This window comes from Streptopelia decaocto (genome assembly GCF_964273445.1).
Source record: "Streptopelia decaocto genome assembly, chromosome: 20".
Classification (NCBI taxonomy): Eukaryota; Metazoa; Chordata; class Aves; order Columbiformes; family Columbidae; genus Streptopelia; species Streptopelia decaocto.
Window position 1 is genome coordinate 6,116,491 of NC_138675.1, and position 23,284 is coordinate 6,139,774.

The 23,284-nt window shown below is 41.5% G+C and overlaps 1 protein-coding gene and 1 long non-coding RNA gene across 8 annotated transcripts in view; one reads left to right on the forward strand and one right to left on the reverse strand.

Moving 5' to 3' along the window:
• The first annotated feature begins 124 nt into the window (after positions 1-124).
• Positions 125-4,933, forward strand: LOC309448313. Its single transcript, XR_014185783.1, has 4 exons — positions 125-2,878; positions 3,926-4,039; positions 4,133-4,265; positions 4,759-4,933. It is a non-coding gene; the product is annotated as an uncharacterized lncRNA (long non-coding RNA).
• A 5,035-nt stretch (positions 4,934-9,968) lies between these two features.
• The window catches only part of GNB1 (G protein subunit beta 1), a 28,708-nt gene continuing 15,392 nt past the window's right edge, over positions 9,969-23,284 (reverse strand). For 6 of the 7 annotated variants that reach the window (XM_082069897.1, XM_082069894.1, XM_082069896.1 and 3 more), the window contains 10 exons: positions 18,717-18,824; positions 18,017-18,055; positions 17,558-17,664; positions 16,897-16,960; positions 16,033-16,195; positions 15,252-15,318; positions 13,573-13,774; positions 13,030-13,246; positions 12,063-12,177; positions 9,969-11,684 (listed from right to left, as the gene is read on the reverse strand). In XM_082069897.1, coding sequence (XP_081926023.1) covers positions 12,071-12,177; positions 13,030-13,246; positions 13,573-13,774; positions 15,252-15,318; positions 16,033-16,195; positions 16,897-16,960; positions 17,558-17,664; positions 18,017-18,055; positions 18,717-18,773 — 1,023 coding nt within the window. In that variant the 5' untranslated portion in view covers positions 18,774-18,824 and the 3' untranslated portion in view covers positions 9,969-11,684; positions 12,063-12,070. The remainder of the gene's footprint in view (positions 11,685-12,062; positions 12,178-13,029; positions 13,247-13,572; positions 13,775-15,251; positions 15,319-16,032; positions 16,196-16,896; positions 16,961-17,557; positions 17,665-18,016; positions 18,056-18,716; positions 18,825-23,284) is intronic. The other variant, XM_082069900.1, reaches the window with a different exon arrangement.

The window sequence follows — 23,284 nt, forward strand, 5'->3', positions numbered from 1 at the left end:
CATGCGCAACAGCGCCGCCCCGGCTTCCGGCCTCGCTGCGCATGCGCCCTGTCACCTCCGGCAGTTGTCTTGTTTGTTTTTGCAATTAGAAATTACCCAGAGAAGGAATTAAAGCCCAGCAGAAGTTTGAAAACGCCTTTCTGTCCTCGATCTGAAACCGAATTTTGAGCAAGGGGGGGTGGGGGGAAAGAAGCGTTTGTTTTGGGTGCATGTGTTGTATTGAAATCACCAGGAACTTGGTCACAAACTTCAGCAGAGCAGGAAGAGGCTCCTTATAACTGCGAGCAAGACAACGATCCTTCCCAGTTACCAAAATGGACCAGGTTCTGTAATTTCTACATTGCATTTTCAACCGTTCTACTTCAAAGAGCTCAAACATGCAGCTCCCTGGACTGTCCATCAGGCTCAGCCCACCGCGTGGGAGCGAGTCCCACCACTGGAGAACGCTGGCATTCCGGAGATTTTCTTTTCCTTCTTCCTTCATGTAGAAAATTATGTTTTGAGGAAACGGGGGAGCTGCAAGGAAGCGACAGTCAGTAACTGGTGAGACAAACTCGACAAAGAGGAAGCAGTTGCTACATCTGGGGAAATACCGCAGGTAGCGTGACACCATTCCATAAAAAGTGCAGTATTTTGAGTCACAATTGCTCTTCCCTCCTCCCTCCCAACAACGTGAAGAGCCTGGCCTGCATTAATTGAGGAAACAGTGCACGGTTCTATGGAGCCAACACTACCTTGGAGACTGAAATATCTTTCAGGTGCTGACAGAGACGTTCAGGCTGTAAAGAGACAACACCACAGGGCACCACATAGCACTAATTTGTTCAGAGCCAAAGCATTAACCTTCAAAGCTGCAGTAAAACAGCACATTCAGCAGAGAGGAACGATGTTCAGATGCGGTGCCTTGGTCCTGTCCAGACCCAGTTCCTGACTACAAAAGCTACCCAAGGAGTCCATTTTCATTTCAGTGCGCTCTTGGGATGAATTTTTCCAAATTCATTAAGGTGAAAGAGATAAATCGCCACTAGAACCAGTTGCCACTAGAATATATTTGCTGTTAAAATATAAACATTCTGAAGTGGCAGGGGTTTGTTTCCCCACGCGTAGTAACTTCATAGAGTTGCTCAACGTTTTGCAAGAGGCACAAACTCAGCAGCATGATGAACACTTATCCCCATTAACTGGTGGAGATAAGGCTGCTAATCAGCTGAGCCTATCCTATTTATAAAAGAGCTGCGGTTACAAGAGCAGCTCTGAGCTGCCCAGGTTCAGCAGCGACCTTGGAAACTCTTTTTGCTGCTCTGGATGAACGTAACAGGTGGTAACAGCCCAGCCCTCCTTTATGTACTGATGTGCCGCGAAAAATAGAAGTGTCTTGTGTCACTTTTGAGCACGTCCTCCCTCACACCACGGCCAGGATGGTGCAGCTCAGCACTCTCACCCACGTTGTGCTTCCTTCCTCCCAGGGAAGACACTGGGGAAAAAGAAAGAGAAACATCAGCAGTAACATTGAGAAATAAGCATAAAAACCTGCTGCTTTTTTCTGTTAAGGGTCTCAGGTCTGTGAAATATAATTTGACTGGCTTTAGATTAACATATAAAAGATAAGTTAACAAAAAATGCTCTTGCTTGTTTAACTAATTGCGCAGAAGAGCAGTGCCTGGTACAGAGAGGCTCTCTTCACTCTCCAGCTACAACCCAAACCCACCTCCAGCAGAAGTTATTTCCACCAAACCGGAAACAATTAACTAATTTTCTCTATTAGCACCTAACAGCGTGGAAGAATGTAGTTCTCACCTCTCAAATTTAATTTCAAACAGCCTCTGATGACTCAGAATTCCTAAGAAATCATGAGAAATAAAAACCTACCGCAGAGTTTGAATTCTGATGGAAATGGCGGCTCATGAGCGTGGCAAACAAGCCATTTCTCAATGGCCACAAACTACAGAGCCACCGAGAGACAGAAATATAAGCGACAGAATTGCATTCGTTATTCAGACTGATTACAAACACCTCCAGTTGTTCCATAAATATCATTATCCCGATTTTCAAGATAAAGATTTAATTGACTTGCACAAGGGTTAATAAACCTGCAGCACAGCTGAGATAAGTGATCGGGAATGTTGGCGTGTGACCCCACACAATCTACTTGACAATATAGATCGTCTTTGATAATGTCAGGACAGGACTGAGAGCTTGTTGGCAGCCAATAAAGAAAACTTAGGGAACAGGGAGTGGAGAGATTCTGGCAAAATCTAATGTGTGAAGAGTAGCACCAAAGTGCTCACCCAGGACTTACCTCCTGCCTCGCAGCAGGATTTGGAGAAGAGACACTACAGAGAAGGGCTTGGGATGCAGCTTGGGGTGTTTGGGAGGCGTTCCTGCCTCTCCCTGCCTGCCTAATGGAGTTTCTGCACCTTCAAAACAGATTAAATAATTACTTCTCTCTTTATCTATCTTGTCAAGACCGTAATCTCACTGATACAGGAAATGCCTCTTTGCACGTCCCTGAGCAGCACGCTGTCCATGCTTTATGGATTTCCAGTTGCTATCCTAAAAGAAATAAGAGTTAAAAAGCAGGTCTACTGTTCATAGGAAGCCTTGATTCTCTTTAGGAAAGCAGCTTGATTAGTTGGAAAATTTAAAAGCTTCTAGTTGCTTCAACTTCTTCGGAGAAGAGAGAACTGCAGTTGCAGTTGCTTCCTGCTCCCAAACCACCAGTGCTCCCAGCATTTGTGACACGAATGTAGGAGAGACCTCAGAACCTGGCCCTATGGAATTCTGTAATAGTTCTCTCTCAGTATTTCAAGGAAAACTGGTCTATTTGTATCACCTAGGCTGTCATTGGAACACAACCCAACAACATAACAGCTAAAAGGTACTGAAATTGCAACTTCAGCTACTAGTTGGCTGGTGATAGGGGGGGAGCTGGTTGTTTTGAGCCCTTTACTTGCCAGAAGCCACCCAAGTTAAATATCTTGCTGTAATACCAGAGGAAGTTGGGTCATGAGCTTTCATAACTACCCAAACTTTGAAAACAGCCTGATGAGCAGCAGCAAAGAAACAGGATGAGAGTTTCTTTACATTCGATTCCTCTTTGTTGTCATGTGTTATTCAGTCACATTGCCATCTGGAGACCGTTGCGCAACTATGGAATGATTTTAGATAGCGAGAAGCACAAGTTCACCAAATGGCATGAGAAGTAAAATGGCCAAAGCCTGTTCTTCTTCTGAAAACAGAAACATATAAAAACAGTTGGTGTGATCATGAGAACACAAATGCAGAGGAAACCAGTCTGGGATCCAAAAGCCTCAATGTAAGACAGGGTTAATTCTGAATACAGGCCTTACATCACACCCTGCTAACTGTCACAAACAGAAATGGAAAGAGGTTCGTCTCTGCCAGCTACTGGGTCATTTGCATTAGAATTCTCTATACCCCAGCATTATTAATATTCTTCTTTTCATGTATTCAGCTCCCTTGTATTTTGCAGATGCTCAGATCACAGATGCATTTGAAAACCCTCCCGTTCAAAACCTTTGTTCCAGTTCTCAGAAAGCCACAGGAAGGTGAGGGAGAAATAAATCCTTTTCCTTTGCACAAAAAGGACATCTACCTACCAAATACCCCATATTGAAAGAACAGCCTGCTCTATAGTTAAATGATCCTTTTTCTTCATAGAAGAGAGCAAGGTAATTTTTCAGATAAAAGAATGACACACACAGAGATCTGCACCTGCGTGTACAATAGCTTGGGTGCAATGACTGCCTGCTGCCTCGGCCAGAAGGCTCAGAGCAGCTGTGGCCCCAGCAAAACCCTTGCCCTATGACTAGAAAAAGCACCAGAAGGAAGCACCGGACTTGTTCTTGGGATGACTAACTAGCTACACCTCAGCGCCAAGTTTACCTTCCCTCTTCATTCACAGATGATTGCCAAAATACGGTGGTCAGGCAGCTATTTAAAAAAAAAGGCATCCAAAATAACATCCTTTCATCGTGCCATCTCCCACCAGGCCTGTGTCCCCACCTCATTCGCCCAGGTAACTCTCTGTTCCTTAAAGCCTGTGTTTCCTTTCAAACTGAGTAAATATATTTTAGTTTCCTGTGTTTGCTGATTTCCTCCTCTATTGCAGGACAATAAGCTTCCCAGCATTTCCAGTTCTGGCACTACTCTGCACTAACCTTCGAAGATTTCAGTGAGCATGGCTGGATCGTGATTTCACATCCTGTTTTGTCTCTAAGCGTTCGCCTGTTGTGAGACAGCAGGTTAGTTATTCAGCAAACATTTCAGTAATCAGTGATGTTTATTGGCCAGCTCCTAATCACAGGAAAATGGGGCTTGGTGATACCTCGATAGGTCACACATCGCTCTGCTCCAAGGCAGGAACAGTTCTATCCACATCATGTCATCTACCAAAACTGTTCCTAAGGTTCGCTAATGGAAGAAACACTATAGCAACCTGAGGCTATATATTTCAGTGTTACTCATAACTATTACATTAATAAGCTTTTTCTAGTGCAAGACTTCTTGGTACATTCTGAACTCCCATTGCTTTTTGATCTGTTCATCAGGGACACGGACAAATGTTATATCCCATTAATTCCAGCAGCCTTTTACACATAAACTTATGTTTCTTCTCAGTCTTTTCTTTAGATTGAAACAATTCTATTGTTTAAACATACCTTACATAGCAAGATATCTACACTTCTGGTATTCTCATTGCTGGATATTTTCCAATTTATCCATGTTTCCTTGTAGAACAGCACCTGAAACCACAACCATTACACTGTCTGAGGAGCTACCACTGCATGGGCAGGGAGCACAAAATCCTCCAAACCAGGAAACAGCAGCTGTAGAAACTGCAGCAGTGCCCTCTAGCGCTTATGCGATGGTGCGAAGTTCTTAATTGAAGTTTTTAATTAAAGGTGAACGTTTAAACCAAGGTCAGTAGCACAACTTACACAGCCTGCGACAGCAGCCTGGCCAGACGGACACAACTCACCTTTGGGTCTTTTGCAGACAGTTCCCTGCAAGCAGTTCTTAGGAACACACCAAAGGTTGGCTTTGCTGTTCCTTTACACATCAGCTGCAAAGGTGGAGAGTACAGAAGAAATAGTATTTCCTCACCATACTTCATATCTATAAATGAACATAGAAGGTGCAGGCAAACAGCATGTTTTGCCGTGGCATCTAAGAGAGAGAAGGATGCACCAAGAGTTTGTATTGTAGGTTTTGCAAAAGAGTGTTGTCTATAACAGTTTTCCCTGATAACAGCAGCTGTATATCCCCAAACGCTATGAAATACAAGTCCAGTTACAAGGTCCCAGGCTAAACTGGGCATCAGCACCAGTTGGCACTAGAAGCTGCAGCCTGGGACAGACTCAGCACCCAGATCCACTGGACTTCAGGTGGTTTTCATGCTCATCATGGGAAGAGATCCTGCAAAAGTTTGTGTGATGGCAAATAGATCAGTTATATTAATTTGCAAGATCATGCCCCAATATATTCTGTGCGAGCATAAATGTGTCAGTACACGAGTCCCTATAGGAATAATTCACCTCACCAAGTGACTCAGAGTTGAGAGCATCATGTTACTCATATCCAAACTGCTATTTTCTCCACATTTTAAACACATTCTCCTAACATGGTCAATTACATGATATTAATTCATAACAGCATAATATTTTTTGTAGATAGGAGTTTAAGGGGGTTTTTAAAGGCTTTTTTTTGTGAATAGGAGTTCAAGTTTTAGCTCTAGCCATTCTGAAACGGGTAGGATACAAAGTAGAATCACTTGCAGACTGTTTCACCAATGGATGCTAAATAGCACTGGACTAGAATGGAAGTTGCTGGCTTGTGACATGGAAAAGTGGGGAGAGGAGAGGAAGGAAAGATCCCAGTAACTCTCAGATGTGATGCAGCTGCCCTGTTATGTAACTTCTCAAAGAGCCCAGACCATTATTTTATGGTCTGGTCTTCCTCCACAGAGCTGAATTTCCCTCCTGCAAAGCATTAAAGCCTCTCAAACAATACCAAGCAAAACAGGACTATCATCTGAGCAGGAGGAACAGGCTCATAAATCCACTTGATATGATTGCAGAGGATGTCCTGTGAAGAGCTCAGCCAAACACAACTCCTAAGATTCTCTCTCTCTACTAGAATAAACTGTAAAATTAAGAATATTTGTGATTTATCTGGCTTACAGCCTAACGTATTACAGTTGATGTTTCCTCCAACAGCACAAGAACATCACACTAATCCCACCCTGATCCTGTTGCCATCTTTGCTGCTCACTCATGCGATTCCGCCTGGTGGAAAGCGATGGCAACTGCCCAGATTCATCAGCACGAGCGGATGCGGGACAGGAAGAGCGAAGGCACGGGAATATTTTCCTCATGGAACACGGGAGCGTGGGCCAGGGAGCCCGTCTGTGCTCCAGTTTTTAGCGGAGAATGAGAAGTGAGCCCTGTTAACTTGAGCTCTACAACTCAGTGAGGAACTTTCACGTTTACCAGGATCAGCGCTGAGGAGGGAAAACTGCCTGGCTCCCATCCGGCCTTTCTGGTTAAGTTACTCTTGGCGTGTAGAACTGTGACAAGCTTCAAAGAACAAGAATGATCCTTTTGCTCGTGAAAGTTTAACCTTTAGTTTTTATAAGCTGTTCTTTGAAGTCTCTCTGTTATTGCTCCATTTCCTGCCACCACGTGTGATGCTATCACTTGACTGAAATAAGACATGGGAGGAGGGAGACAGAACTGCTCAACAGAATCATTTTCTTAATTTGATCATCAATTTTCAGAACTGTCGCTGGCACCAGCCTGGCCAAGGAATCTCATTTTCCTCCATGAACACTCTGAGCTCTTTGGCCTTCATTCGCGATCCAGTGAACCTCATACCCTGGGCAGTTCTTTCACACGACTTGACTGCACGAACTGGGGACGAGACTCAACAAGCTTTTCAGAACGCAGTGGGTTAAACACACATCTGATGAAGCAGGAGATGAAATATAGAATTGTTCAATTAAGTGATGCAGTCATCCTTGGAAAAGCTCCCAGATCTCTCACTAGTGCACACTGGTGTCCATCACTCCCAGAGCTGTCATTCCTTGAATACTTATTGTTCATTCAAGAGCTCAGATCCCCACTAGGCAAAGAACAGCAAAGCACGCACAGGGGAAAAAAATGCAAGAAAACATATTCCAAATATTTTTGTTTGTTGTAAGGAGAAGACTGAAATAACCTTCTATGGAGCAAACTGTAAACTGTACCTAGACCACTTCATCCACTGTTTAATGTCCTCTGGGTACTAATGTGGTATTGTGAGCAGCTTCAGTGAACAAGAGAGCACAGTGCAAAAAACCTTGCGGTTATAAAGCTTGAGTAACTTTAAATGTCAGATGTTGCCAACCACTCACTCTGAATCTTGTCTTGTTCTTCCCATTGGATTAAGCACCAGCTTCGGGGAGCCAAGGATCAAACCTGGCTATTCCTATTGGACCTTACTTCAGTTTTGTTTATAATTTCGCAGGAAGTAAATCACTAAAAACAATAAGGAGGCATGGTGAGAAATCAATGGAAGTTTAGATAAATATATGCAGTTACATATTATTACAGTATGACTCACTCTGTCAAGCACCAGCCAGTGTAGCAAAGGATCTGCTGCTGCCTACTGGCTCTTCACTCAACAGGAATCCTTAGTTTGCAGAGGAGACAAAAAAAGATAAATTAGAATCCTATAGATCTTAAAGTATGTTGGCTTTTGTAAACAGCGAGTTGGAATTTATGTGATGGTTCTACCAGATATAAGGATAATATCCATGGTAGCAATGCTCATTTCCAGTGCAGAAAGGCACTTCACCGCTGGATAGAATTAGACGTCAGAGTCTGATCTCTGCACAAATACCTTGTCAATCAAAATATCTTCATTAGAAACTCCAGATCCCACTTCCTACCTAAAGCAGAGGAGGGAGGCTGAAAAGAGCAAGCACTTGGGATTGAGTTGTGACAGGGGGTGTCAAAAATGTTAAAGAGAAATACTGGGGGGGTGGGGGGCGGAGAGAAGTGCAGGGAATTACTGAAGCTTTTCTAAAGAAGAGCTGGATTTCAAGTTGCCTAAGAGACCCTGCTCCAGTTCACACTGGCTGATTTTAACCTCGCCACCTCTGCCAGCTCAAGTTTTTACATCAAAATAACAGAAAAAAAATGTCCCTATGAAAGTGAACATTAAGAAAAACTTGGTTTGTTTGTAAGTCTTTATGGAAAAACCAGAACATCTGCGCAGGTTTGTCACATACATTCCCTTTCCACTGACCCTTCCATTGTGTTTTGTACCACCAGAGGGAGCTGCACTGTTTGTACCGTACGTACCATTTTCATGAGAGGTCGGCATTTTATCACCCTTTTTAAACAGGCTTTTTCCTCCCTTATCTATTTAAGCCTGGAATTACTTACATGAGTATTTTGCAGGGCCTGTGTCCTAAAGGGTGAGTTTTTAGCAGCCAGCTCCCTAAGCAAAGAGATCACCCAACTTTTAGTCACATTTTGTGGCTTGTTTTCCCCACGCCTGTGACGTGCTGGGTATTTTTACAAATACGCTGTGTTTCTATGCCCTACACACTTTCCAAATACTCCTTGGAGACTTCTTTAGTATGGACATCTAAAGAAAAAGCTGAGTAAGTTTCAGAATGATTCAACTCTGCCTGCCTTGAACGTCCATTTGGATGGGCCCAGAGTACTGTGCTCTGGAACACAAACTCCTCCCCTGGGACCCCACAATTTGTCAATATTTGACAAAACCTTTGGAATCGCCACGGGAAGCGTAAGCTCAAGCCTTCCTGCTTCCACTGAATTGATTTAACCCATAGACTAAGCGCTACATAGAATGTGATGAAGTCAACCCAGATCCATTTTACTATAGACAAAGTCACATATGAAACATCCACTGGAATACAAATGTACCACGTGAGTGGAAAGAACAGCTTTACCATTTGGAATTGGGAAAGACTAAATTTGAATTCCCAAATTTAAGCATTTCCAGCCGTGAGCTCTTACCAGTGTTCTGCCGTCCAAAACCCAACGCTCACAGCTACCGACTGCTCGTTATGTCATCATCATATTTTCCATACTCACAGCTTTTAAAACCTTCTCCATTGAGGCTGAGAATTTCCATGTTTGGTATGAAACCAAGCCATGGCACTGGAATTCCTCTTGGTTGATGTGAAATAAGGGAAAATCCACTTTTGTTTGGGCCAGAACAAGAGAAAATACTTTACCCACCAAAAATACAAACCAAAACCCTCAAGCGGGCCAATAACAACCTGTTCAACCAATTGCCTTTCAACACCTCGTTTCAGGAATTTGCTTCTGTGGGTATAAAATCCATTAATTTTTTTCTTTGTTCTTACTGAGCATTAAACTGACAACTACTTACCCTTCTCAATACCTACAGCGAGGACAGCTAACAATGACAACAGGTCCTCAAACGGCAACAACACAAGATGTTCCACTCAATTCTCTTCCTATTAAAGGACACAAAAGTTTCAAGTTAAACATTTTGCTCTAATTTCCTACTTCAGGTGTCAGACTCTTGAATATTCCACACGGCATGTTTGTGATGGGCACCAGGCTCCACATACTTGCCGTTCAGTGTTAGCACATACTGCACATTTTCACGTACATTTTCTGATACTGCTGGTGACACTTCCCAATAGTGAAAATTTGCGAGGGTTTTAGTTCATCTTCCAGCTGCTTTTAGCTCTAAACCAAACCACACATCCCTTCACACAAAAACACCCTTTAACACGCTGCATACTCTGCCCAGTTAGCCCATAAACATCCAAACCATTTAAAATACCAAACAATTTGTTTTGGGGCAGCACACACTTCTCTGACGTTTATTTCGTAACTCGGATCCTGCCAGAAGATATTTTGTGGGTTGGACAATAAGCTGCAAAACAGATCAGCCAAAACTCATGTCAAACTGCTTTATTACATCTTAAATAACATTACATTTTAATATAGTATCTATCTTGCATCCAGCTTTCTTGAAGTACACTGACTTTAAAATTAAATACAAAAGGTGAAGAGGGATACAGGGCGTGGAGAAAGCTCTACAGAGTAGTTTCATGAGAGAGAGTAAGAGGGAATTCATCTTTTATGCCAAATCCAGGCCTAACGCACAATTACAGCACATTTTTGTACAGAATGTTGCAGAAAAAACAAAATGGAGAAAAGCTACTACTGCTGCTAGGAAGGAGCATTTCTGGATACAGTGAGAAGATAGGAAAGTTTAACAGAACAATCTGCTGTCCAAACACTGCTGCTTTTAACATTTTATTTGAAAAGAAAGCCAGGAAAACCTGCTCATTACAAAAATGACTCTGATCAGATGCAAAGGACTCATCCTACAAGAGGAACTGGCTGTGAGGAACTGATTTATAAAGAAGATGGTCTAGGTTCCCTCCTCCCACACCCCAGAATCTTTGACAGCGATTGTTTGAACAGGCTGTTTCTTTAAAAAAAAAAAGTGACTTATCACGCTACTCCAAAACGTGCATAGCTTGGTACTCGAGTTCTTCAGAGATTTATGCACAGAGTAGCAACAATAAATGAATACAGCGACAATGGTTACAGTTTTTAAACAGGTTATTTCTTCAAAGAAAAAACATCTAAGGACTTAGTCCAATATGCACTTTTTAGCATTTCTACAGCATGCGATTCTAAGAGTAAACCCACCCAATATGGCAAACAATCAAAAAAGGTTTTTTTTTTTTGTTTAACTTAGAAAGTTCAAGATCATTATTTTCAAAACATTGATTTGTACATCATTTCATACACAAAGAATTGACTCGATACCCAAGTGTAGGATAGGTCTCTTTTGAAAACAGAGATTCCTGGTTGTTGAGACTTGTAGGATAGTGTCAGGATATATAAACTGCCCTTTCAAGTGGACAAAACCAAAACAGATTAAAAAAATCAGTGTGGTGAAAAAAGAGGGGGCAGGAGGGACCAAGGATTGCATTTGTTATCCATAAAAGGTGAAAGGATTCTTTAAACAAGCATTCATTACCTTTTACAGCATGTGCTTGGTTACCTTACTGCTTAACATTATCCTATATATGCCAAGTTTTGTGCAACAATTATCTGTGATACTAGAAAATAAAATAAAAAAAATCAGGGACTAAATTTACAGCGTTAACAACCCCCAGATGCTCTGGGCTAGGACTCCCTTGTTTTGCTCAATTAAATACATAAAGAAATGTATTTAAAAAGGAAACTTGAAAAAAAATCCTGCTACAAACATGACTTTAAAATTTGCAAGTGTGTGAGATAAAGTCCTTAACTTCAACTTGGAAACTACAGTGAAAGCTAACTGTTTCACAATTACGCTCAAGTTTATTTTCTGGTCATGCTTTATGATAGTGTTTGATTTTTAAATTCTCAAGACAAAAAAAGAAAATACTATGGTCCCAAAAGGAATGCACAATTTCATTTTGCTTACAACACAGAAATTCTTCTTGGAAAGGTAATTGTGCTCTTCATTTCAGCAACAGGAAACGGAAAAGATCTTGCCCTTTGAAGTTGGGGAGGATGGGGGTCCAAGTTAGTATGGTTGGATTGGATATGCTATCATTTTTAATTTTCAACCGTTGGAAACTTCTTCCAGTCATGGAGTCCGCCGCTCTTCTGGCACACAGAGAAGTTTGTTAGGAGCTGCATTTCAATCAACTGTAATCAAGGTTCAAGCTTTGCTCCCGCTACCCACAATCCATTTAACCATTATCTCCCCATTTGCCAGAGCGTCATTTATTTACCCACCCAGATTCAAAAGACTGTACAGTCATCCCTACCCGGAAAATAAAGTATGCCCAAAATAGCATCACACCAGTGTAACTGCATACATTAAACAAATAGCCTGCTATAAAAACACCCCCTTTTTTTTTTCCTCAGTGACTTTCCTGATCTACGAGCTTGAACTACAAGCTCGCAGTATCAGTAAAACAGCACTGAAAAAATGCATTCTGAATACCAATCAAGGACAAGCTTAATTAATTGGATACTTACCTACTGCTTCAGTTCCAGATCTTGAGGAAGCTGTCCCATGATCCTGTTGCCACTGCCATCCCATCATCAGTCACCCCTAAGCAACTGACACGGTTATCATGACCAGCCAGGACACCTGCAAGGACGCGGAACAAACACGTCACATTACTTGAATTGCATATTGCAGTCCGAGGAACACGGAGGCACCGGGCTTTGGATTAGTCAACCTGTACATTCAAAATCCTAAACAAACATGGCTGGAATTGTTAAATGTTTTTGGTTTTTCAAGCACAGCAAATGCATTACTCCAAAATTTTTCTCGTAAATACCCCACATTATGACCTTTACAGGTTTCTCATGAGCTACGAAATCACAGCCCCCAAAATTCTGTTGACAGTGTCATAGCAATAAATATAGTATAACCATGCATTGCAAGTAGGTCTCAGTTTTTTCTCTCTGCAATGGTAAAGATCAGTCAGATTATAGCAAATGTTTAATGTGTAAAATCAAAAGTTAAGCTGAATTATGTCATCAATACTAGAGCGTTTTCCATCTGATTTTATCTTACTACGTTTACAAGCACTTACAAGACTAAAACTCCTACATATAATCTGTTTGTCAATAGGGAGGGCTGCTACAATTCAATTAGAGTACCATTAAAAAAAGAATTGAAACACTACACAGAAAAATTAAGACAGCCAACGTTTTCCTCTGTCCCCTTAAATGTAAGGGTTTCAAGGATGTAAAAAAACCCAAACCTAATTATCACACACAGAATGTCACACATTTTCTCTTTTTTTTCTAATAAAAATTTTCATTTTAAAGAACTGAAACGATCAATCTACTTGCATCATTGGTCATCCTAAAACAGGTTATCACAGAGATCTAGAGTTGAGATGGGACTTGCTAAAAGGTCTGAGCAATGACTCCACTCACACGTTCAGTAAGTCAGGCTGCATTTACAACATTTAAACCCCAAACTGTTTACCTGCTCTATCAGCTTTCAGCGTGTCCCAGACGTTGCAGTTGAAGTCGTCGTAACCAGCTAGGAGGAGACGGCCGCTCTTGGAAAATGCTACAGAGGTGATGCCACAGATGATGTTATCGTGTGAATAAACCATAAGTTCCTGATCAGCCCGAAGATCGAAAAGCCTGCACGTAGCATCATCCGAGCCTGTGGCAAACGCGTTGCCGTTTGGGAAGAACTTGAACGAGGGAGAGAGGGGAAAAAAAAGACAATTTCAGACTTGATTCCTCTGTCTCATTGAACATACCATTTTGTACAGACCAAGTGGAAACCAAAAGCAGCAGAGAGGAGTATACACCTCTCCACTACTGGGATACCCACTGTTTCTATTTACCACAAAGGATTTGCAATGGTACAAATTTCACGTACCTTCCCCAGCTACAAAACCTACCAAAGAAAATATGCCAGAATACTACAGCATACAGTACGTGCTTATGAGGCGAGACAAGAGAAATATAAAACTGTAAGTTGAAATCCCACATCCTCCGTTAAGCGGATACATACGCAGATGGCATTGATGTCCGACTCGTGGCCAGTGAAGGTTTGCCGACACATTCCTTCTCTAACATCCCACAGTTTGGCAGAGGCATCGCAGGCACCAGAAACAAAACACCGGGCGTCAGGAGCCAGAGACAAACTCATAACATCTCCAGTGTGCCCAGTAAATGTAGTTGTCTGCTGACCAGTTTCTATGTCCCAGAGAGCGCTTGAAAGAATAATTAAAAAGGCAAAATTCAACACATTTGTGCTCTATTAGAAGGTCTAGACAGCAATTCTTGTCTAAACCTGTATATTTATTAAACAGTTAAAAGTAAAACTTCATCAAGTATTAACAAATACTGAAGGGATGTCGAGGACAAACTTATCCAGACAGCTGTACTACAATAACTTGAGGCCGCTGTAGCCTCTTACAAAGAGCATCATTTTACCAAATCCTATTTGTTTAGTTTTTAATAAAAATAAAAGACTATCACCACACATTTTGAACCATTTCTGTATTACAAAAAAAAAGTATATATTTAATAGCTGCTCAGAATCAGTGAACTAATAGATTGGCCCCTCAGTTCCAGCAGGACAGGGAACTGCTGGAGAGAGTCCAGCGCAGGGCAACAAAGATGCTGAAGGGAGTGGAGCATCTCCCGTGTGAGGAAAGGCTGAGGGAGCTGGGGCTCTGGAGCTGGACAAGAGGAGACTGAGGGGGGACTCATTAACGTTTGCAGATATCTAAAGGGTGAGTGTCAGGAGGATGGAGCCAGGCTCTTCTCGGTGACAGCCAGTGATAGGACAAGGGGTAATGGGTTCAAACTGGAACACAAGAAGTTCCACTTAAATTTGAGAAGAAACTTGTTCCCAGTGAGGGTGGCAGAGCCTGGCCCAGGCTGCCCAGGGGGGTTGTGGAGTCTCCTTCTCTGCAGACATTCCAACCCGCCTGGACACCTTCCTGTGTAACCTCATCTGGGTGTTCCTGCTCCATGGGGGGATTGCACTGGATGAGCTTTTGAGGTCCCTTCCAATCCCTGACATCCTGTGATTCTGTGCAGCATTCAAAGAGACTGATGCTGTGTAGGAGAGGTATCTATTAGACTCCCTTTTCTGTAAGAACTGCTGCTTGGGAGAGCTGTAATGCTTTTAAGAATCAGATATGATAGAAAAACCTATGAAAAAACACTGAGGTCTTTTTTTGTTCAGAAGCTGGTATTTATTAAGACACACACCTACATTCTCCTCAAAAATCCCATCTGCTGTCACCGCAGAATATTTTCTAGGAGTTCTTCTGAATAGCAACATAAACTAAATTCTGTATTAGAAAAATCCAAATATGACTCAGTAATAAGTCCTGAATACTAAACAACTTTGAGAAAAGGCATTGGCCTAATACACTTATTTCTGAAAGCCAAATAGTTATAGTAAAAAAAAAAAAAAAAAAAAATCTCTCATCCCATCTTCACCCAGAAAATGAGGTCGGGCTCTTGAGAACACGGGCACCACCAGCCAGCCAAAGCTAACTAACTCTAAAGACCAAGCTCTTCATTACTAGTAAAAACGTGACATATGAACAACATTTAGTCACATGGAGACTTCTGGATAACTATTAGGTTTACAAAGAATAACATTTCCTTCAATAACAGAGCATAGCTGTGAAAAGTCATTACTAACAATCATGTCAAAATTTTACTGCTTACCAAGTGGTGTCGCCAGAGCTGGTAACAATTTGATTATCATCCAAGAAACGACAGCATGACAAGTATCCTGAAAACAAAATAAAGAGCTGATGAATAAGACCAGAGATTACCCTTCACTTTGCACACTGCCTTGCTTATTTTGTTGCTTCCACCCCTCCTGAAGATGAAGCAAGAACAACCACATAAGCCTGAAATACAAACATGGACGGTCTTTATATAGGAACCTCCAACATTTTGGACAAAAATGTATTTTGGCTCTTTACAGTCCATGCCCAGTTCAACCACTACACTAGCACACTGAGACACTGGTAGCACAGCAAGTCAACCAAGACAAAGATGTCTGTAACAGTAGAAAATAAACTTCAGCAGCTTCATCAAACAGGGTCAATGCTGTTTTGGAAATACCTTACTGATTTTTTTTTGGTACAGAGTGAGGAGAGGAGGAAGAAGAGGGAGCAGTGAGGCAAAAAGTGTGGAATCCACTGGCCAAGCTGGCGAGAAGTTCAGGTAACCCTGCACAAAACTCTCTTAAAAAGTGGATTTGCACATCACTGCCACCAGGAGCAAAAAATGCTTATGACCTCGGCCTCTTTTGTTCAAAGAGTATCACCCTTAAAGTTTTTAAAATAGAGGGAGAAAAAGCCATTTAAAACCAGGCTGTATGCAGCTAAGGTCCCCCCACTGCGAAACAGAGTTGCACAACAAAATATATCTTCTTAATTAGGAAATCATAGTTAAAAGTCTTCACCACGTGCTTAGGTAATAGTGAACAGGCACTCACCTGTGTGACCAGCTAGTTCACGGCTGACACGTACATTCCCTTCACGAGTTTTCAAGTTATAAATGGAACAGATGTTATCAAGACCACCACAAGCCACGTAATTTCCAGAAGGAGCATATGCACAAGTCATCACCCAAGATGAACGCAGGGGAATAGCATGCACCTGAAAGCGACACGTCAGTGTATTTCATCTACAAAACAACTGATTGATGAACAAGTACTTTCACTGCCATTTAAATCCTTCTTTGGAAATCCACTGCAAGCAATCAAGCTTCATATTTAAACAACTGCCTCGTATTTCCTTGTCATTCTGTGCTGAAAGAACTTTATTTTAAAAATTATTGAAGCTAAACTTCAAAAAAAGCCAGTTCCATGCTCCTGTCAACACAAAGCAGGGCTAACGACAATTCACGTGCCTCTGAGAACAGTAACCAGAACCAGCAAAAGCCAATCACTGTCATATGAAAGTAAAATGAACCCTGAGCTGCATGATGTGATTGTAGCTAGAAAGTCATGACCCATTACATGTCAAGTCTTTCAATTCTTAATTGCAGGCACCAAATTACTATGGCTATGCCTAAATCTCTGACGGTTCTGGTGCAACATCCTGGTTACTTCTTGCTCTCTGATCAAATTTATCCGCAGTATTGAAACAAATCAAAACATTCTCTAAGATGAAGTATTTTATTGGTTTGCATTTGTGGTGCACATTTCCACACACAATGCACTTAAGACTGCTATATTCTTTAAATTCAGACTTTGGTCTTTGCACTATGAAAGTGATGCATCCAAAATCATGATAGGTAATATTACCTTCCTTTGTATTTACAATTGAGTTACACAGCACATATCAGTTACTCTTACCTTGTTTGTAGTATAGCTGTCCCAAATTATAAGTTTGCCATCCTGGGAGGCGCTAACTAGAAGCCTAGAGAGGAAACGGGAGGTAAAACATGATCATTGTAGGAAGACAAGAAAGAAAATCTTCCTGATGACATTTGTCTCCACTACCAAGGCCAAGGTACTTGAAACCATTTTAGTACAGTGCCGCATTACCAAACTCAATTATTAGGACTATAAAAATAATTTTGCAAGAACGCAATTTCAATGCTAAATATTACAGAAATGTGTGAGGGAACACCTACACGTTAACGCATTCTGACTTCAGAAAAATCTGCAGCCATGTAACTAACATCTCAATGTTGAAAACTGAGGGAGAACACTTGCACAGAATGAGTGCTTCTGTATTCTACACACAGGATTCAGATCATCAAATTTGGGAATCTACACTGTCAGCACATTCTCCTTTTTCCTGTTTTTTAAAAGAGAAATTGAAGTTATAATATACCCAAAGCCCCTGAACGAATGCCAGAACTGCAATACAATGGCATACTCCTGGTTGCCCAAATCCTCTAGGAATTAGTGGTTCCTTCTGGTAGGAACAGGAAAAATGAGAGTCCTGTGCACCTAACTTTCCAAAGAGCAGTGAAGCCAAGTGATCTGATTTTGTATCACGAGCACCCACCTGGAATCAGTCCCCCAGTGCATTGCATAAATTTTCGCCAGGTGTCCCCGGAGTGTTCTTCTAGTGCGCATTTGAATTCTCCCCACCGGGTCGATATTGGCTGTGATCTGCAATAGCAATGGTGTCATGCATGGAATTCCGTGCTTCACGGTTCCAAAAGTAACACATCATACACAATTACAATTGAATGAGCTTTCCAATGCAGACCAAAGCTTGTAAGTTTATTTTATGGATAATGTCTGTATACTTCTCGTGTCCCCATGTTACACAATTCTTTTGCAAGCGCACTTGAGCAAAGATATCTGCTTCTTTCCAAAGGCTATCAATGCGGCTGAGGACTCAGATGAACAGATAAGAATGCCTCCCTCACACTAAACTCCTTTCATGGAATTACACTGTATTTTCTTCTTATAAAGGAGACAAATTTTCATAATTCACGTTAAACTCTTAAATGCTTACCTGAGCCAGGGTGGCATCCGCACATGCTTTCCTAGCATCCTGCAACAGAAGAAAGGAAGTTCAAGGATTCAGAAGTTCTGTACATTTCTTTATCTCCGCTTTGTCAAGTTGATCAAGCACCCTCAGAACAAGGTTCAGGAAGCATTTGTTTGTCACCCAGAGAGGACCCATCCTAATTGCAGCATCAGCATAATATGCTGTCTGCTATTAAAACACATTGAGCATTTAACTTGAATATTTTCTTCTTCTTTTGATAGAAAGGTGACACAATTGTCACCACAAAGACAGCCAGGCAACGGAATGGCTTGTCCCGACAGGCTGTGCAGCCTCCATCCTTGGAGGTTTTCAAGGCCTAACTGGACAAAGCCCTGAATAACCTTATCACTGACCTTATTTTAAGCAGGGGTTTGCTTAACATTGGTCAGGTTCTGGCTCAGAAAAATGTCAGTAAACGTTCATTTTCATCTAATCCATTCTGTGCATTACTTCTATAACTATTATTTTCTAAGCAACATTAAAAGACAAAAAAGTAACATCCTAAGGCAGTTACATGTGCTTGGCTTTTCTAAATATCCACATTAACTTTGACATTGTGAAAACATTTAACTTAATGCATCATTGCTGTCCATCTCCGTTCTCCTCAAGGCACACAGATGACCATCTGTACTGTGGTTTCGAGATCCACTGGTACAATACGTACTCTGATTTGGTTTTTCAGTTGCTCGGCCTCCTGGCGTAACTGGTCAAGCTCACTCATTTTCCTGTGCTAAAGGTGTGCTTCACTGCCACCTCCGAAACAACCAGAAAGCTGAAAGACAGGTGATAATAATGAGAATTAGTAGAAGTCATAGCTTGAAATTACTAGAGCAGACAAGTCCTTTCAATCATCTCAAAAAACACTTGAGAAAAAGGCAGATTGGTTTCTAAGTACTGGAATATAGGTGAAAATATTCCTCTGAAATATCTTCAGAATAAGGTGGCACCACACATGAATGTGCTTAGCTCCCTTCAGCATCTTCATTGCCCATGCGCTGGACTCTGTCCAGCAGTTCCCTGTCCTGCTGGAACTGAGGGGCCACAACTGGACACAATATTCCAGGTGTGGTCTCCCCAGGGCAGAGCAGAGGGGCAGGAGAACCTCTCTGACCTACTGACCACCCCCTTCTAATCCACCCCAGGTACCATTGGCTTCCTGGCCACAAGGGCCCAGTGCTGGCTCATGGTCACCCTGCTGTCCCCAGGACCCCCAGGTCCCTTTCCCCTACGCTGCTCTCTAATAGGTCATTCCCCAACTTACACTGGAACCTGGGGTTGTTCCTGCCCAGATTCAAGACTCTACACTTGCCCTTGTTATATTTCATTCAATGTTTTCCTGCCCAACTCTCCAGCCTGTCCAGGTCTCTGATGGCAGCACAGCTTCCAGTGTCACCACTCCTCCCAGCTTGGTGTCATCAGCAAACTTGCTGATAGTGCGCTCTATTCCCTCGTCCAAATAATTGATGAATATATTCCTTCCCTTCAGGCCTCTTTTTTGCATTTTTTTCTCATTAGTGTTTTTCTGATTCAGTTTGGTATGAAGAGTGCACCAGCAGATAACACTAAGCAAATACCAGCCTCTCCAGCAGAGTACAAAGAACTTGGAGGTGGCATCATTCCTATTTCAGAGAACAAAATTACAATCCAAAACTCAGGCATTCTGTTCAAGGTTACAGCAACTCAATGACGGGATTAAGATAAAGATTTAGGACACCAGAATTCCAGCTGCAGAATTACAGGTAGCTACATTCAAGATTTACACGCAGCTTTATTTCAAAACATAATAGGATGAATAATCTAATGTCAGTCAAAGTAGATATGTTCTCCTGTAATATACAGCTTAAAATAGTGCCAATTTATTTCTGCCAGAATTCGTGCACCATGCAATAGAATTCTCTAGCATTTAAATGGAAAACTTATTTGTATGGAACAGGAAGAGGCCAAAGGAGTTGAACACTAATCCTGGGGAAAAAAGTCATATAAGTTCACCTCAAAGAAACTGAACACCGTACTTTTATTCTGGATTATTATTAGCTGTGTGACAATTAGTGGCTGACTGCACACAACTCTTAAAGTCTTCCCCATCTGTAATATCGTATATCCGTATGATTAATTCATATCTTGAAGTCAGATACACTTTCAGAGTTACAAGTCAGCCCTTGTGCATTCCAAGCAACTACAAGCTCTGAGCTGCATTTCTGACCACATCCAAAGAAATTGTTTAAAGCAGATTTCCACATTCCCTTTGTAGTCTTTGTTGTTTCAACATCAACAGGAAGTTCCAATTCCTGCCAACATGACTGAACTCACTCAGGAAACAAAAATCCCAAGGAACCCAAGGGCATTAAAATGTAGGAGGTCTCTGAAGCAGACTCAAATTTATGGGACAACCAGACAACCAACTTGGCTATTCCTCGATCTCTTTTACACCAAGTCTTAGGCAATCCTCTTGTCTATTTTTCGTCTACACTGCAAGTCAGCAGAGCTCACCATTATCAAGCATTTACAAAAAAAGAAGTCTTTAAAAGAGCAAGAACAACAGGTAAGGTCAGGAAAACGTAAGGCAAACAAGTATTTTATCTATACTCACTCTTGATACATGGGAATTTTTAATACAGATTTATTAATATTACCAACACAGAAGTAACAAGCAGAGACTGTTCAATATATGATCTATGCTCGTCTCAAACTCACACAGTTGGATACCATGAAATAAGAGCTTTGTTTTCTGAGCATGTTCTAAAGGCATTCAACCCCACTTAAAGAGAAAGCTTCTAGGAGGAACTCTAAGCTTGAGAAGGATGATGCTTCTATTTCTGGGGTTTTGAAAGAAGTTACTAAATTTCTAAATCGAGCAAGCCTTCTACAAAAAGGTACTACTCAAGCTCCACACTCCTTTCTTTCCAACCTATCACCATAGCTATGAAGAAATAGGTAGCAGCTGAACTCATGCTTACCTCACACTCTTTTTAATATGGCCTGTGTTCTGGAAGACAGGCTGCTTGAGAATAACACATTCGCTTGGCTGAGCTCACTCAAGACCTTTCCAGAGGCTGAAGTGCTTAAGTGTCTCTGCCCTAAGCCTAATTCCCCCTAATCTTGTTGACAAGGATACCTGGTAGATAATGCTCCTCTTGCTGGGGACAACAATACCCGTCCTTGCAAGGTAGTTTACTTTTCTTCACACTCCAATTGACCCAAGCCTCTAATCTCTCCTTACAAGTTACCCATAGAAGAGTCGCTTTGTTCCTGTTTTCCATGTAAGAAAATCAAGTACTGGCTTCACATAATTTATTACTTATATACAATAAAACTTCACAATTCAGCTATGTCAAAAGGATTTATCACAGCACACAGCTCAAAGTAACAACTTCTGGGTTTGTTTCTCTCTAAGCTACATGAGCTCTATTCCTATGTAAAGAGGGAAGTTATATGTCCAGGCAGTCCCTTACACGTTGAACAACTGCACAGAATCTTTGAACTGAACAGAAAGCCTTATGAAATCAAGAAAACTTCCATCCTGCAAATGGAGATACAGTCTAGGACCCCAGTATAATAATTCTAATGTAAAGGGAAAGCTCACTACTCAGAAAACAGTAACAGAACAATTCAAAGGCAAAAGAAGAACTCCGATTCACTCACTGCATTGTTACAACTGTAATGTCCTTTCTAGGGCTCAAGCTGTTCATCCAATTAAGTCCAGTTACTGAAACTAAGGTATCATTAATATCATCACATTTTTATGTCGACCAGTGCCTGCTTAGATGATAAGAGAAATGCGAAGAATTGAACACAGCTCATCCAAACATACGTTCTTGGGTTAAATCCAATTCCTCTTTAAAACTACCTGGTAACAGCAATGAGACAATGCTCACTACACACTTCATTATTTCGTTTTCTCACACTATTCCTATAAAAAAAGAAAAGGCTGCAGTCTTCCATCCTCACCTATATAGCCTGTCCTGCGAACAATCTCTAAAGATTCACAGAAGAGAATGCAGATCTGAAAGCACAGCTATCATTAAGACAAATACTTAGAACTTCCATCCCTTGATGGCCAAACTTTGTTTCCTTCAAGGTATTTTTACTACGCATTACCACTCTCAAAAAGTAAAATAATCCCACCAAGCCACTGTTGATACAAAATCTGGTAACAGAGTGTTTAAATTTCTAAGGTATTACCCAAGTAGAGTAATTTCATAAGAAGGTTAACCAAGCCACCTTTCTCCAAAATGAATGGGCTGCCTGATATTTGTTCCCTTAACATCTTTCCTGCTAATACACATCACTCCAGCATGTGGGAAACGGCCAGAAGTAAAATAAATCATTTGTAGAAACAGAGTCAAAACTTTACAGCCTAAATAAGGAGTTTGTGTTATGCCTACCAGACAGTCTCATAGCAGGTCATCCGATTAAACGAAGCAATGCTAATCTATTAGATACCATAAATCCTATTAGCAACATGCACTGCAGCTTGTACACTTTCACAATGACAAAGGAATTATACACAACCCATGGTTAGGTCCGATGTTTTGACACCATATTGGCTTTGAAAAGCTGAGGGGGTATTTATTATTTAATCAGAAGTATACATGATTCCTATTTAAATTGTATTCAATAGGAAAAAATCAGTAAGAAAGATCAGAATTGCTTGCAGAACAAATTTGAAGTGTTCTCCCTCCCTTTCACATGATCCAAAAGAAAAGACAAAAAAAATTCAGGGATGCCTTCTAATCATTAAGTACACACATCTCCAGATACAGTGATCACCAGAAAAAAAGGTATAGATAATTTTAGAGGTTAGAAATCACTGAAGAGGAACAGCTTGGTGTCATCAGCAAACTTGCTGATAGTCCCTCTATTCCCTCATCCCAATCATTGATGAATATATTGAATAATACTGGTCCCAGCACTGCCCCCTGAGGCACTGCACTGGATACAGGATCAACTGGACTCTGCCCCATTGACCACGACTCTCTGGCTTCTTCCCTTCAGTCGGTTCACAGCCACCTCACTCCCCGCTCATCCAGCCCGCACTCCCTCAGTTCAGCTGTGAGGATGCTGTGGGAGACTGTGTCAAATGCCTCACTCAAGTCAAGGGAGATCACGTCCACCGCTCTGCCATCATCCACCCACCTTGTTATGTCCTCATAGAAGTCAATGAGGTTGGTCAAGCACGACTTCCCGTTGGTGAAGCCATGTTGACTGCCCCTAATGACCCTCTTATCCTTG